This window comes from Mugil cephalus, chromosome 11 (genome assembly GCF_022458985.1).
Source record: "Mugil cephalus isolate CIBA_MC_2020 chromosome 11, CIBA_Mcephalus_1.1, whole genome shotgun sequence".
Taxonomy (NCBI): domain Eukaryota; kingdom Metazoa; phylum Chordata; class Actinopteri; order Mugiliformes; family Mugilidae; genus Mugil; species Mugil cephalus.
In genome coordinates this window covers 21514931-21530601 of record NC_061780.1, presented here as the reverse complement: position 1 = coordinate 21530601, position 15671 = coordinate 21514931, and the positions used below count along the sequence as shown (strand labels likewise).

Sequence of the window (15671 nt, the reverse complement as noted above, 5' to 3'; positions counted from 1 at the left end):
AATTGTCCAAATCATATTAGCAAGTAAATACTATAAAAAAAAAATTGTCATTTAAACTAAAAAATATCCTAAATAACCATAATTCATACAACATTGGATGTAATGGATAAAAATAACCAGTTTTAGATTATTATTGTTGAGGTTTTTTGTTTGTTTTGTTCAGGCTTCGTCGGGGACGTATTCGCGGCTGCTTTTCCGCCACAGTTTAAACTGTCCGTTGCAGTTGTCAACAATGCAAGAAATTATTAGTTTGCAGTATAATCTGTGAATGTTCAGGACTACCAAATATACCTCCTACACTTAAAACAAAAACGCGTAGCTCTTTATTGTTGTTGCTAGTAGCATTTTGCTAGCCCAGCTGGCTATTTTTGTCTCCAAACTGACCGGAGCTTATCAGCTGTGATGTCTCTGCCTCCAGAGAAAGCGTTGGAGCTGAAGCAAATCATTCACAACCACCTGCTCAAGGTGAGCAAACCACACAGATTTTATTAATATACACGTTGTAAATAGTGTCTATTTGTATGTTATAATAATTAACGTGCAGGGTTTAACGGGTGCGGCTTCGCAAAGGGAGAACGACTGTTGTCGTTAGTTACCTGCCCTGTAGCTGATACTAGTTGATAAAGATGCACACAAGACAACTCTCATTTTACCATGTGGCACATTTAAACTGCATCTGATATTAATCTTGGCTGTACCAACTCTTCGTTTATGCAATTATTTAAATCACTTGGCTGTTTTGCACTGCAGGGCATCTCGTATCTATTCATATTAGCTTTTATACTAGCTACTATTATAGTAGTAGCAGTAGTGTAGTATAACTTCCTTATATCTATGTAGCCCAAACATATCTTGCATTTGTTATTGATCCTAATGAAATATTCAGGCCTGTCAAACCTGTTGGCTCTACAAACAGTGTTATGAGATTTTTTTTTCTGATGGGAGTGTTTCATAGACAGATACATGAGATGAGACATATCCTGGTGGCATTTGGATTTTTTGCTATTCAAGAGTTTCATTTTTCAATAAATACAGAATTGAGGGATGCATAGCACAGGCAGTACACAAATCCCATTTCACATACATGTCTCACACATATAATAATAGTTATTATTAATATCCCCGGGCAGACAGGTGGGCTACACACCTAAGATAACCCATAAATGCAAAGGCAAAAACTTCAAAGTAGGCAGTCATTCGAATCACAATATGTCACAGTTATGCAGGATATCCAGGCACTAGCGGGGCCCTAACATCCTTAAAAGGGGAACTGTTAAGGAGTTCCCTCCTGTGGCGAAGAGTTGTAAGGTGTCATCTCTATTAATGCATCAACCAAAAAAGCATTTTTTTTGTTTTGTTTTTTTGTTAGTTTTCCTGTGTTTCATAATAGCTGGATTCACTGATTAAGCCGGCCATAATAATGGAAACGCATTCTTTGAAATATTTAGCATTTCAGACTCATCACCCAAAAGAGGCTGTGGTCAGATGAACCATGAAACCTCGCCGACTGGATTCCAACCTCTATTTTACATTTCATTTTAAAGTTCTCCTTCATCAGTTTCATTCCTCACGTAAACTTCCCCTTTGCTTCGCTGAAATATTTTTGAGAATTTAGTGGAATATTCAACCCACTGATCCCACTTCCCTCTGCCACAACAGTTTCACATTAGGTGACTCCCTTATTCCGCAACAGCTGACTCATTTGCAAAATTAATTTGGTAAGCCGTTTGGCACATCCTCGGCAGGTTAAGAAGAGGGGTGCATATTACAAATGAGCAAGATGACCATTTCAAGAGGATATTCAGTTAACAGATATGACGTCTTTTCAGTAGAAGTGACTGTGAATGTGACGTTCTGCTTTTTCCGGCTCGTCAGACGGATATTCACAGGAAGATCCGAGAGGTGTTGGCTGAGACGATGAGGGAGGAGCGAGGCTCAGCGCACAGGTCTCTGTCTGAAGCAGATTTCCTTCGTGCTCTGCAGCGCCGGGGCATCGTGGATGATGTGATGAAAGACCTCCACTTTACACAGGTTGCAGGCAATTTCAGTTTTGACTGTGCAACTTCAAAACATAGACTATTCCTGTCCGATAGATGTTATTTATGTCTTCAATATTATCAAGGAATTAAGGATATATTTAATCATTTGTGTCTGTACTTAATTATACTCCTGACGCTTCTGATTTGGTAGGACACAGGTGCAGAACCAGGATCTCCACCCAAACCTGCTACTCACTTTATTGACAAAGATATTACTCAGCTGAAAAAAAGTAAGAAATATAATCCAAAATCAAGATCGACATAAATGTCCTGTTCTCTTTCTGTAAAAGACACTGTGTTTTCTTCTCACAGCAAACATTGACCCATCGAGGCGGTACCTGTATCTCCAGGTGCTTGGAGGCAAGGCCTTTCTGGAGCACCTCCAGGAACCGGAGCCTTTACCTGGTCAGGTGTGTTCCACGTTTACACTCTACCTACATTTCCGCAACCAGAGGTTTCGCTCTAAACCAGTGCCCTGTGCCTGCGAGCCTGACCTGAAGGAGGGCTTCCTCTTGGAGATACACAGAGACGGTACAGGTATGTGTGAAGTTGTCATTCGTCATGTCACGTCATGTCTGTTGTTGTATTTTGCTGAATAACATAATTATTATAATTTCACTATTTGTTCTGGCACTGCAGGAGACGGCAGTAAGATGGCAGATGCGACCGCAATGCTGTCTCTGTGTGACCCAGTGCACTTTGTCCTGATCAAGACAGACACCTCCAGTGAGACAACGCTGATCTCGTCCTACTTCCTGGACTGGAGGACCGTCCTCAGTTCGCCCAGCGGCAAGACCTGCTTCGCTGTAGAACTGATGGGAGTTGGTGAGGAGCTGTGATTCTGCAGTGATGGCTTTGAATGAAAAAAAAAACAAACTTTTCATAATTAAAAAAATAAAAATAGATATCCTTCCTCAACCAAGAATAATGAGCACGGCTCCTTGGTAGGGCTGCATAGATGTTCCTCAAATGCAGCATTATTCAACAAATAAAACCCGATCCAAAAAGGGTTTCTATTTCAGGATTTGTATTGTTAATCCTTAAGTGGTTTCATTTATTAAATTATTTCTTTGCAGACAGACATTTTATTTTTTATTATCAGACGTGTATCCTTAAAATTAAATATTAACGTTACCGTAGCAACAGTGATTTTCAAAACTTTTCATATTCAGATCTGATCTTAGAGATGAACTGACATCATGCTACACTGTCGTAACGTGGTTTGTGGTTCAGTGGGTAGAGCAGATGGTCCACGAAGGGTTGTAATGTGTGAATAAGAAAGCACTTACCAGTTGGTAAATGTGGCATTGCCAGTGAGGTACTGCAGGGGGTTCACAAAATCTGTGGTTGATCAGAATCTTTTGTATATTTTTTTAATTTCCCCCACAAATTTAAATTTCATTATATATAGATATATATAAATTAACATGAATCCAACATATTGTAGTAAAGGGATAAGGGATATCTTAATTTTGAATGCAAAACGATTAAGTACCAGTAGATAGAGTTTGTGTGTTACATTTTGTTTTATTGTAATAACTAGTAACTAAAAGTGTCATACGTGCAGTAAAATAAATGATACTTGAGTCTAAAGTAGTAGAAAACAGGAGTAAAGTATAAGAATGTTAATAATACACTTTTCTCTTAGTGAGCTGCCAACAGCTTCCACTTAACTCATTTATATCCCACCAGGAAGTGAAAGCAAAGTCCCAGCTGGAGTCTTGACTGTCAGTCTGGAGCTCTACCCTCCGCTCACCGAGACTCTGCGCGCTGACATCATCAGCACACAGGTCAGCACACCAGAGTCCCTTTATGTCTCTGTCTGTTTATTCATGTGCCTCATTATTCATGAATGAGCACCTGTCAGCTAATAATGAATCATTACAACAGAATCCCACTAAAGCTGTCAGGAGTCAGCCCTCCTCAGAGTGGATGTGTGTGTTTCTCATTCAGCAATCGCTGGAGAAGCAGAGGACGGCAGAGAAGGAGAGGCTGTTCCTGGTTTACGCCAAACAGTGGTGGAGGGAGTTCCTGGAGATCCGGCCGTCACACCAGTCCAAACTGGTTAAGATATTCGCACAGGTCTGAAATTTATTTAATCGCAGCATTTATTTAAATTTTTATCAACAAACCTCTGGAGTGAATAGCAGAGGAGATTACATACGCCTGTGTGAGTTTCTTGGAATTTTATCTGCCGGCTCTGATGCAATAGTTTACGCCTTAACTGGTTTGGGAGTTTACAGTAACACCTGTGGTTGTGTGTGTCTGTGCACCCTTCAGGATGAGAATGGCGTCAACAGGCCGGTGTGCTCGTACGTGCGCGTGCTCCGAGCGGGCCGCCTCCTGGAGAACCCTCGCCAGGCGGCCCGCTTCGTCAGCCTGCTGGCCCACGAGAAGGCCCCCGTGGTGGGAGGGGGAGGAGGCAAGCAGGAGCAGTGGTGCACGCTAATGGCTTTCCTGTGTAGAGGGAAGGTAAGGGGGGAAGTTTCCAGGCTGCTCAGTAGTTACAACAGGGATGATGTAATGTGCTGGCTGATATTAAAAGGCGGTTTAGGCTTCCACATCAATTTTTTTCCCCAGTATTAAAAAACAGAAATGTATAAATAAAAAAAAAATATATGAGAAAAAAACCAAAATGCATAAAAGACAAAAAGAACAACAACACACAGTCAAACTAAAATTTTGGTGGTATTACTAAATAACTACAAATCCCTTAGAGCTACCTTCTATATGTGTTCTATATTATTATTGTTATTATCATTTTGCATTCAATATTAAGCTGTTCAGATGATACACAGATTCAAATATTATTTTTTTTTATTTCGAACATACAGTGTATATATATAAATGTCTAATCAACCAAAGATTTTTTGACCCCCTCCTGCAGTACCTCCACAGACCCCCTAGGGGTCGCAGACCCCCTGTTGAAGACCCACGCTTTACAGTTCATACCTTAGGGTACAAGATGACACTGAATGACTGCACATTAAACATTGACAAACATTAACCAATCACTTCTACCTTTCAATATATTTACTACTGGCTTGATAGTAGCGTGTTTCCTCTTTGGTATTAGATCAATACAAACAGAATTTCAGCGAAAGTTTCAGTTACCATTGTTGAAAGTGAAGCAGGAAGTAGAAACAAACATAGAAACAAAAAAAGACACACGCAGCAGGCCCGTGTTCATTCTCTGATGAGTCATAACTGTTTTGTAGGCACATGGATGATCTGCACAATATTAGGCAGGTGGTCATAATGTTATGCCTGATCGATGTACCTACAAGCTACCTTGCATACCACAATAGAGTCTCATGATAAAATAAAACTGAAAGTGAAAGAAATAAAATGTAAATGCAGCAAAATTACACTTCTTTTTCATCAAGCTGCAGCAAATCAGGGTAAACTTGAATCAGCTGCACGTTTATGGAACTATTCAACTTCCTACCTGCAGTTTTTTAAACTGGGTTATAGATTTTTTTGCCACAAAAGATTTGCTGTCATATCTCTATGGTTAGACACTTTGCTTTTTACCTCACATGCAATATTATGCATCTCCTGAAATGCTGCACCGCCAATGCAATATAAAATTACTGTGAATCGTCTCTGCTGTGAATCATCCACTTTTCCAAGAAAATTGTGAGAAGTGGGGAGATCTCCAGCAGAACTGTTTTGACAGATGCACAGATACAGTTTCTATGTCAATTAATTTCAGCGGATTTAATCACAAGAGGCGCTGAACTCCTGCTTTTAGTGCTCCAGCAATCTTTGGCCTCATGTTACTTTCTAGAAAAATAATTCCAGCGAGCTTCACTCAGCTCAGAATGAATTTTAAAGAGCGCCAGTGATGACTCTATCCTCATCTAACCTCTGCGCACTACGCCGTACGGCTTCGCTGACGCATCAACTTCCATTGTTTCGCTCTAAAAAATAAAGTTTTGTTCCAGTCACAAAGCATCACGTCAACTCGGTTCAGCTGCATTTACGCTAACTCCATTTTCCGAGTACGGCCAATTGTGTCATTTCTGAGAAAGGCGGATTTGTGCAGAGTTGACTGACTGTTGCATTTTCATCTCTGGGCTTGATAGTGGGGAATTTCCCAGACCACCGCGGGATAAATGCTCCCTGCTTCTCCTCCGCGAGCGGCTGGCAAGACAGACACAACAAAAAACTCTCACAAAGTGGCCCTTGTCAGCTGTGATTTATGAGTTTCATTCCAGGGAAAATTAATTTAGCCTCATCAGTCCCCAGCCTGTTCCGATGCTGCCATCCATATTAGCACTTCTGGGGAACATCTATCATTCTGACTTGCCCGTAGCCCGAGCCAGCACGCAGCAGTCTCCAGCTCAACCCGGGCCTCTTTACCGGAAAAGTTGTGCGAGTGAAATAAGAGTTGCTTACTGTCATGGACAATTTGATGACTACAGAGCTTATTTCCTCTCCAGCGGACTTCTCTTGTGTGTGTTCAACACTTCTGAGAAAGGCTAACAGTGCGGCGTGAACAGGATATTGTACTCTGTTTAAACAGCTGTGGTGATGTACTGAGTGTTGCTTTTCAAATCAGTCTTGGATTCATCGGTGCATCACGTGCAGATTGGGAACATTTGATGAACATCTAGGGACCAGTCCAACTGACAAACAAACTTAGAGTATTCAGTAAATCAAACTTTGTTGAAAATTTCAGAAGGACTGTCATGACATGTTGAGAATAGGTCTATAATTTGGAAAATGTGTTGTAGTCTGAACGTTTTAGGAATGAGGAAGTCATTTGAAATGTTGCAAAAGTCATAATTTTTTGACTAATTCATAATATTTAAATAATAATAATAATGAATCCAGAATATATCTAGATTTGAATCCCCCCAGTTCTCTGTCAGACTGTTTTGGACGTGGAAGTCAAACCCCTGTTAAAAGAAAAATTGTCATAATTATAATACTTAGTTTATATTAATCTAATGTATTTTAGTTTAGTTTTATTTATTTCAAACATCCAAAAGAAAAATAAATGCATCAAATGCATGTACAATTGAAAAATAAACAAAAGACAGAAAAATAAAAGTACTTTCAACAAGTAATTTAAAGTACTGGTAATGTCCCCACAAACGGATGTGCACATGCTTTTTTATGTGTTGTGTGTTATTTTATCTTTCTTTTTACTTGAGGTTTTGCTTCTTATATGTGCAACTAAGCTGCTGTGACCAAGCAATTTCCCTCGTGGTTCATTAAAGTCTATCTAAGTCTGAATTGCTCTTCAAATACACGTATGTGTCCTCCCCAGGGGGACTGCGAGGACCATGCCACCCTGCTGTGCAGCCTCCTGCTGGGCTTTGGCCTGGACGCGTACGTTTGCGTGGGCACCAAAGCCAAAGGAGTGCCACATGCCTGGGTCCTGACCCGCGGCACTGATGGGAGCATCACCTTCTGGGAGAGCCTGACGTCTCACAGGTCTGATTTCCTTCCTCTTCACGTTTATCCTCCTCCTGTTCTTCAGTGTTTCAACCAGAACCTCCACTTCAGTAGTTCTGTAAAAATATATTGAACATATCAGGGAGTTGATGTTCTTAAATGCCTTTGGACTGGAGGCCTGTTTCAGGAAAAAGTATTTTCCCAGAAATAATAATGACTGAATTTGAGTCATTTAACACCTAAATCCAAACAACAGAAATCTCAAAATCCCATGACAGGATTTCCGTGAACGTTGATGGCCGAGCTCAGGGCCAAGGAACCATTGATTGCGTTTTAATCTCTTTAAGCATTTCCCCATCATCCAGCTTCAGCCTAGTGCTGCAGAATGTTTTATCTCTACATGTTAAGCTTTATTTTACTTGCTTATAAATTGTGAAAATATCCAGTTCTGCAACATAATGTGTACATGTACACCTATCAGCCACAACATTATGACCACTGACAGGAGAAGTAAATAACATTGACCATTTTGTGACAATTCAGTGTTCCGCTGGGAAACTTTTAGACCTGGCATTCGTGTGGCTGTTACTTAGACATGTATCACCCACCTAGGCACCAGACCAGGCACCCCCCACCCCATAGCAATGACCCTCCTTGATGGCAGCAGCAGCCATCCCCACCAGGATGCAGCCTGAAACAGGTACACACACAAAAAACGGTTTGGGAACAACTCAAAAAAACAGCACAAGGTGTTGACCTGGCCTCCAAATTCCCTAGATCCCAGACTGATCAAGTATCTGTGGGATGATCCATAGAGGCCCCTCCCCTCAACCCATAGCACCCAAAGACCCCCCCCCACTAATAACACTGCATTGCCAGACACCACAGGACGCCCTCAGAAGGAGTCACAACTGTATTGGAGGAACAAGGGAGACCTACACAATATTAAGCAGGTGGTCATAATGTTACGCCTGATTGGTGTATGTGTGAAATACATATAAATGTAATGTATTGGGGCTGATCGGGCTCTTTGTCCAATGTGTGTGGTAAGGTATCTGCACCGGGCCATAGATCCAGATGCTCCACCACTGGCCCCCCAGCCCAAGCCCTCGTCCCCCTACCGCACCGTGGGCTGTGTCTTCAACCACCACACCTTCCTGGCCAACTGCCAGCCGTCTGATGCCGTGGAGCTTTGTGTCTTTGACTTCCAGGTAGAAGCATAATGCACCTCATGGTGGTTTCCCCCCCCTAAACAATGGCTGGACGGAACGGGCCACATCCGTAATTAGATCATTTCACTTATACGCCTACTGTACCGATACATAAACCATTGTTTCATTCATTCTTACGGCACTTAAGTGTTGAAAGAGTGCCAGAAAAATATCATTACGCCGTCCGCATTTGTTTTGCTGGCAGGTATTGTGTTCAGGGTTTGGTGACGCTTCAGTATGAAAATATTAATTTATGCTCCGTATCAGATTGGCCAGCAACAAAAAAAAAAAAAAAAATCTAATTAAATAAATGTGGTGATTTTAAGTCGGGCAGAGGGCAAAGGTAGCCTGGAGCCAGAGAGCTGTGGGAACAGAGCTTGCTGGATGATTGCCAGCTTCAATAAGCAGAAGCAGGACGCAGGTTGGGGAGAGAAATTGAATCTGCAACAGTTCCATTCATCAGCAACTCCTGTCCTGTCATGTTGGTCTAAAGAGAGGCACCGAGCTCTTTGTGGGACTATGCGTGGAAAAAAAAAAAAAAAAAGTAACCCTGAATGAGACTATTGACCAAATCCCTCTTTTTATCCCTTCTCCTTCAGAATCAGTCACGGTGGAAAGCGATGAGCGAAGAGGCTCTTAAGTCTGTTTGTGCCCCGGGGTCCACCACCTCTTTACCCCCTCTCCCTCCGCTCTGTGCCCCGTCTCTGGATCCCGCCGCGGCCAGCAATCAGCTGGAGCTGGAGATGCGCTACTTGATCTCAGAGCACAGGAAGGTAAAACATCTAGCTGCATGGATTAGATTAAAGTCCTTCTGACCTTCTGAGAGCATCATGTCAGGACAACTGTCCAGTTCCAAGACAATGAAGAGATTAAATCATGGAGCACATGAGCCCTGTGACTTAAACACATAAGAATCGTGTCTGACGTCACCAGGCAACATTTTAACTGCTGTTCTGTTTAATTATTAATAGTTAAACCAATTATTATGGATTTGGAAAAGTGGATTAGCCTCAGTTTCAGTTAGTTGTAGTAAATTTCAGTTAAGATAACTGTAGCTAAATAAAAGATGCTGACGCTAAGAGCTTTACTGAGAAGTAACGTTAGCCACACAATACTGTAGCGTTAAAAGGATGACGAGGAGCGATCACAAATATTCTGTTTATTATTTTATTGTTATATATTGTTGGAACTGAAATCGTTACTGTCGGCCATAACTATGCCAAAACAACGACATGGACAAACTTATCTGACACGCCTCCAGAACGTAACTTAAGAAGGAACTTAAGATATGACTACATCAAAATACACAGCATAAATTAATATTATCTGACACTAAATGTGAACCACAACACCAGGTTTCTGTGTCTGGATTCCAGTTGTTTCTTCATAATGCAGTGACACATTTACTTCTCTTGTATTTGACAGTTGGAAATATCTGTAACAATATATAAGCAGCTCTTCTCTCTTTTTTTTTTTTTTCAAATTAATTTTACAATTTAGACTCTATTAAAGTCTATGATTCAAACTAATGCTGCTAATCTCCATGTTCAACTGTCACTTTTTGCCTCTATACATGGGGAACGTTGTAGATTTCATAATTGCAGTGGTTAAAATTTGAACATTTGGACAGATACTGTGTTAATTTGCTTTTAAAAGTCACAGGAAGTCAAGAAGTCCATGACTTTGAACTTAAAATAATAAAAAATTCAGTATTTTTAATTGCATTTGACAAACTGCCTTTTTAAAGAAATCGTTTATTTTTCTAGCCTAGTGCTGTGCTGTATAATTTATTGGAATTACTGAGTGACTAACACGTTCTCTGGGGGCTCTCTCCTCAAGGACCTTGACCTGGCCACAGTGTGGGACGACCACCTGTCCTACCTGCTGTCCTCGGCCCTGTCCGCCTATGAGCTGGAGCGTTGCACCGGCGTCTCCTGCGGTAACGAGGAGTTCCAGGACGCGGTGAGGAGGGCTGTGCCAGATGGACACACATTCAAAGGCTTCCCTATACACTTCCTGCACCGCAACGCTCGCAGAGCCTTTGCCACCTGCCTCAGGTGAGATACAGTAGGGTCCTTGAGTGCCGTTGTGTACTCTCCGCGGCTTCTGGCTTGTTTGTTTTGTTGCATCCATGTCAGATAAAGATAAAGAAGGTTGCAAGTTATGTTCCCAGAAAAGAACTGAGCTGGAATGGGAAACATCTGATAACTCTCCAGAGATTGTGCAAAAATTCTAAGAAATTCTGAAAGTCTGTGCTCACCACTTCATCTTCCTTGCAGATCTTTCTCACATGAACCAACAAATATGTCAATTTTTATATGCAGTCGGTTTCTCTCTGCTCCCTAACTAGCTCAGAAGTCCGGCCTCTTAACTGCTTTTTCCTGAAGGCACAGTTCTTTGTTTTGTCTGTCTCAGTTTGTCAGAAACTGCCAAGAATAATACACAACATTTTGCCCCAGTACTGTTCTATAACGCGTGTGCACGCTCAGTGTTGTCTTGTTATTTGTCGCGCAGGTCTCCGTTCTGTGAGGAGATAGTGTGTTGTCGTGGCGACCATGTGAGGCTGGCGGTCCGGGTCCGGGTGTTTGTGTATCCTGAGAACGTGTGTGCGGTGTGGCTCATGTTTGCGTGTAAATACCGCTCCGTGCTCTGACCGCTGGAGAGAGAGAAAAAAACAAAAAAACATTGACTCCAGTTTTATATCTTCAGGAGGACACTGAACGAGGAACACGGTGCTTACAGGTTTGTGTGAGTGTTGGTAAAAGCACCTGGACCCACATTGAGATTGAATTCATTTTTACAGCTGCGCAGATATTTTTTGTGTAGTAGACACATTTGTACAGATATTTATTTTTGCAAATAAACAGAACTTTGTTCATCTTACTGTGTACGTCTTAAAGGCCTTATTAAAGATATTTAAGTAGGTTACACCTATGCTTTTTTGCTGTCATAAATATCAATAATGATTCCATTTAGCTGCAGAGTCTGACTTTATAGTAAATCCTCCAGCTCTTCAATACATTGCTGACAGTATTTGACTTCCTCAGTTTCTATTTGTAGTCTTGTATAAATGAATTAAAAGACTGTTAAAGACAGAGTCTTGGCTCATCGACTCAAACGCCTTTGAAAGTGGGAGTTATCAGGCACCGAGATGTTAGTCCTGTCTCTTTGTTGCCAGGCGGGGGCCCTCATGGGTTGATGCATTGGACTCGGATGGATTGTTTTTTGCAGCACATCCAAAAAAATGTTTGATATGTTTGAGGAATTTGTTGACCAGGTCAATACCATCACCATGACTGAGCCATGATAACTTTCCAGTTGAGCATGTTTTGAGCACACTCTACTCTCACTCTCCACCCGTCGTTCAAACCATACTAGACTTTGGTCATGTGCACCCATCTGACCTGCACTCCTGCTCCATGCTACATATGTGAAAGAGACAGTTCTTCTTAGGACAACCTGGACATGGTCTGTAGAAAACAGCTTATATCTAGTTAGGGGTCAAAGTAACATCCTCCTCTGGCTTCCCTTCATGCCGTAGTGCCTCCTGCTGCCGTCCTCCTCAAGTAAATGGTGCACGTAAATCCTGCTGTCCACATCATTTAAAGCAAAACAGGATTAATCAGAGCAGGACACCTTCTTCCACTGCTCCATGGTTCCAGTTCTGACACTTGCATGCCTGTTGTTGACACGTTTAGTAGTAGAAAAGGGGAAGCATGGAAAGCAAACACATTTTTGATATCCAGCTTTCTGTTCTACACTGACTCTTCTTTGAGAGCACAAAAGCCAAGTACACAGCCAGACTTTTGCTCTCCAATCGCATCAAGTTTTCCTTCTCTTTAACTCCCAATAGTCATGACCAGTTTTTGATACTGACCTCAGTTTATATAACTTTTCAAAAATTAAACTTAAAGTGATCCATTGACTGGACTTTGTGTGAGTTTTGTCTGTGTTGACTTAACTCATGCTTTTAAGTTTTGAGTTGAAAAATGGCAACGGCGGAGGAGGAGGAGGAGGAGGAGGAGGAGGAGGAGGAGGGGTGATGTGATATGATTACTAATCTAGAGATCTCTACTTCTTTTGCATTTTTGAATAAGCAGCTGTTACTATAAAATGGCTCCTGGAGCTCTACAATGGTGGATTAAACCAACATGGGTGGATTTTAGAGCCAGTTTCAAAGCGGCTGTTTTTGGTGGCTCACATTTCAGTGTCCTCTCTAAGTGCTGTTAGATGAGGGCAATGTCCACACTGACCTTTGTGCAGCTTGTCAACATATTTTATAATAAAAGGTAAAACAAGATGTGAGCTGAATCTGTATGAAGGTAAACTTTAATACTTTAAAAGCCGTCAAGACGAGAAGTAGAAACTCCACCTGAAATGCATTTGATGTGAATCTATCACAGTTGTTTACTTGAAATAGTGAAGAGTTGTGAGTTAATTTGACGATATAAAATGAGTTTTCTTCAATGGATAACCGGACATAAAGTTAAAGTCAGCTCATAGTATCAAGTCAAAGAAAGAAGAAGAAAGAAATAATCTTAGACTTTAGTTTTTCAAGTTGAACCAGAGGTTTTTCTTCAAGTTTAGTTTACCTGCATTTTTAAGGCAGCTGAACTTTTGTTTATGCGTTTTACTGACTGTGAATGTATTGCACTGTTGTATGTCGTTAAAGCCTTTTTTGGGTAGATATAAGACCTGTAACTTTGGAGATCTGACACAATTATCACCTTTTGGCCCTTTGTCAAAGTTGTCAAAGTGCACAATATAGTAAACTTCAGTAATACCTTAGTGAAGTGAAGTGAAGTGAAGTGAAGTGCTCTGGGGTAATAATAATATAGCTGCATTTAAAGGCAAGAATTTAGTTTGTCATTTTACATCAGAAGTATTGAGTAATAACTTGTAATACATGTACCCAACACTAGATGGCATATTAAGACAAATATTGGCAAACTTGATGCAGCTGCCGGTGAGCTCCCTTCAGCAGACCTGTAAGATTAAAGCACTTGTGATCATTTTTACCTCACTGAGGTCATCTCACAGGTCTGTGCCAACGTTACCGTCGCACTAGATGTCATGCACAAAACTAGATTTAACCAGAAGAGCCTTAAAATAGAGAATATAATAAGGCAAAACACAGCTTGGTAAACGAAAAGCAAATTTAATTTCCAAAAAAAGAAAAATTCTAAGGAATGTTTTCCATTTTTATTTGCAGAAGCCACAGTAACGCCATCGTTTCAGCGACAGATCCTCTGAAAACCCCACAAGCAGAGCGCCAGCTTCTAATTTGAGACTGGCTGCGAAGCTACAGAGGTCAAAGTGACAGCCGCTGGGTTGAGTGAGTTATTGTGCGGCGAGGAGAAGCCAACTCCTAGGAAAGTTTTGCCCCGATTGAAGTGCTCTGTTAATTGACACGCAGAGGGTAGTTTTGTTGCGCGGGGCTGTTTTTTTTTTTTTTTTTTTTGTTTTGGAGTTGAATCTTTGAGCTGAGAACCGTTGACACGTCAGCCCAAACTTTGACAAGAAGCCTGCGAGGATGCGGCCAATTAATTCGATTTTCCTGGGAGCTAATTTGCAATTCTGCATTTGCCCTAGAGTTGTTGAACACGAGGATCAGGAGGGAGGCTGAAAGAGCGGAATAGAGAGCTAATGAATAATTCCTGCTTTTTTTTTTTTTTTTTTTTCCTGAATGTCACACACACACACACACACACAAACACCTCCACTCATCACTGTGTACCACAGGAAGAATACACAGCAAAGGAAGTGTTTGATGCTGGGAACTCAGGTATGTTTTCAGCCCATATTAAACAGCAGCGCTCAGGTGTAATTGACTAATGGGTCCTGTGGGAGAGGAGGAGGAGGAGGAAGAGAAGAAGAGCGATGCTGGATTGTAGCAAAAACCGAGCACAACAAAATCATCACTCACACCTTGAATCTCAACACTGCTCCTGACAAGCGGCGTTTGCATTCAGGTGAGACCTTCAAATTGAAGACTTGTGTAAAAACTGTCAGCGTGTGTTAGTGTCACCTTTTGCCCCTATAGTCACACGCGTTAAGTGGAAACGATATACGTTTAAATCACAAACAAAACAGTGAATTGATTATGGGGAAATGACTAAAAGATCAGTTTCACAGTATAAGTAGCCTTGCAGCCGCTGTTTTGATAATTAAAAACAGACTTGCGGGACGAAACTCTGGTTCGGTTTGAGTTGTTGTGCATCATCTTTCACACGCGTCTTCATCTTCCCCTTCTGAGTAGGCGCAAGTCGATAATGAGTATTTTCCATCCGTAGACACTTAACCTGCACATCACAAGTATTGTCAATAACTGCGTCATCAGGCGTTGGTGTTGATTGGGAGAAATATATTATAGCTCGAAGCCACATTTAGCAAATTAGTGTTTATTATGCCTGCAAGTCAAAGAAGAACAGAGAAATGAAGGCAGGTTACAAGAGTTTTTTTTTTTCTTTTTTAATGCGGGAAAGTACTATATTTAAAAACACATCACGCACCACGGTGAGTTACCACACATTACCACAGATGTAGTTTGTTATAATATATCTATAATTAATTGTTTCATGTCCCAGAATTCATTGAGGAGTTTGTTTTGTGTGTTTTTTCTTTCTTTTTTTTCACAGCTTGGATAGAGCTGATTAAAACAAACCTGGAAAATAAAGTAAACATACAAAAAAGAATTTAACTAGTAGAAAAAAAAAGCTAAACCTTCCTAAATTCACCAATCTTACTTTTTCTTCTTCTCTTTTTTAAATTATGCTATTTGCAAGCTTGCATGTGGCTACTGCATCACTAGCCATTGAGTGATAGTAAATGTGGTGTAAATGTCTAAATATTAAGATCATTATTCAAATGTTTAAATGCTGATTCAGTGCTGCTTCACGAGCTTAACCACTAATCAATTAAGATCATTTTCAATAACCTCTATTTTGGATTTTCCAACTTTTCATTCAGTTTGTCCTAGAAGTTCTTTAAGACCTTAGATTTCAACCCTGTTTTT

General features: G+C 41.0%; 1 protein-coding gene across 1 annotated transcript; it reads left to right on the top strand.

Moving 5' to 3' along the window:
- The first annotated feature begins 207 nt into the window (after positions 1–207).
- Positions 208–11539, top strand: cep76 (centrosomal protein 76). Its single transcript, XM_047597840.1, has 13 exons — positions 208–465; positions 1876–2031; positions 2191–2269; positions 2352–2576; positions 2679–2864; positions 3732–3829; positions 3993–4121; positions 4320–4511; positions 7318–7484; positions 8497–8656; positions 9256–9429; positions 10496–10713; positions 11171–11539. The coding sequence occupies exons 1-13, from the start codon at positions 403–405 to the stop codon at positions 11307–11309; spliced, it is 1986 nt and encodes a 661-aa protein (XP_047453796.1). The 5' UTR covers positions 208–402; the 3' UTR covers positions 11310–11539.
- The last annotated feature ends 4132 nt before the right edge of the window (positions 11540–15671 follow it).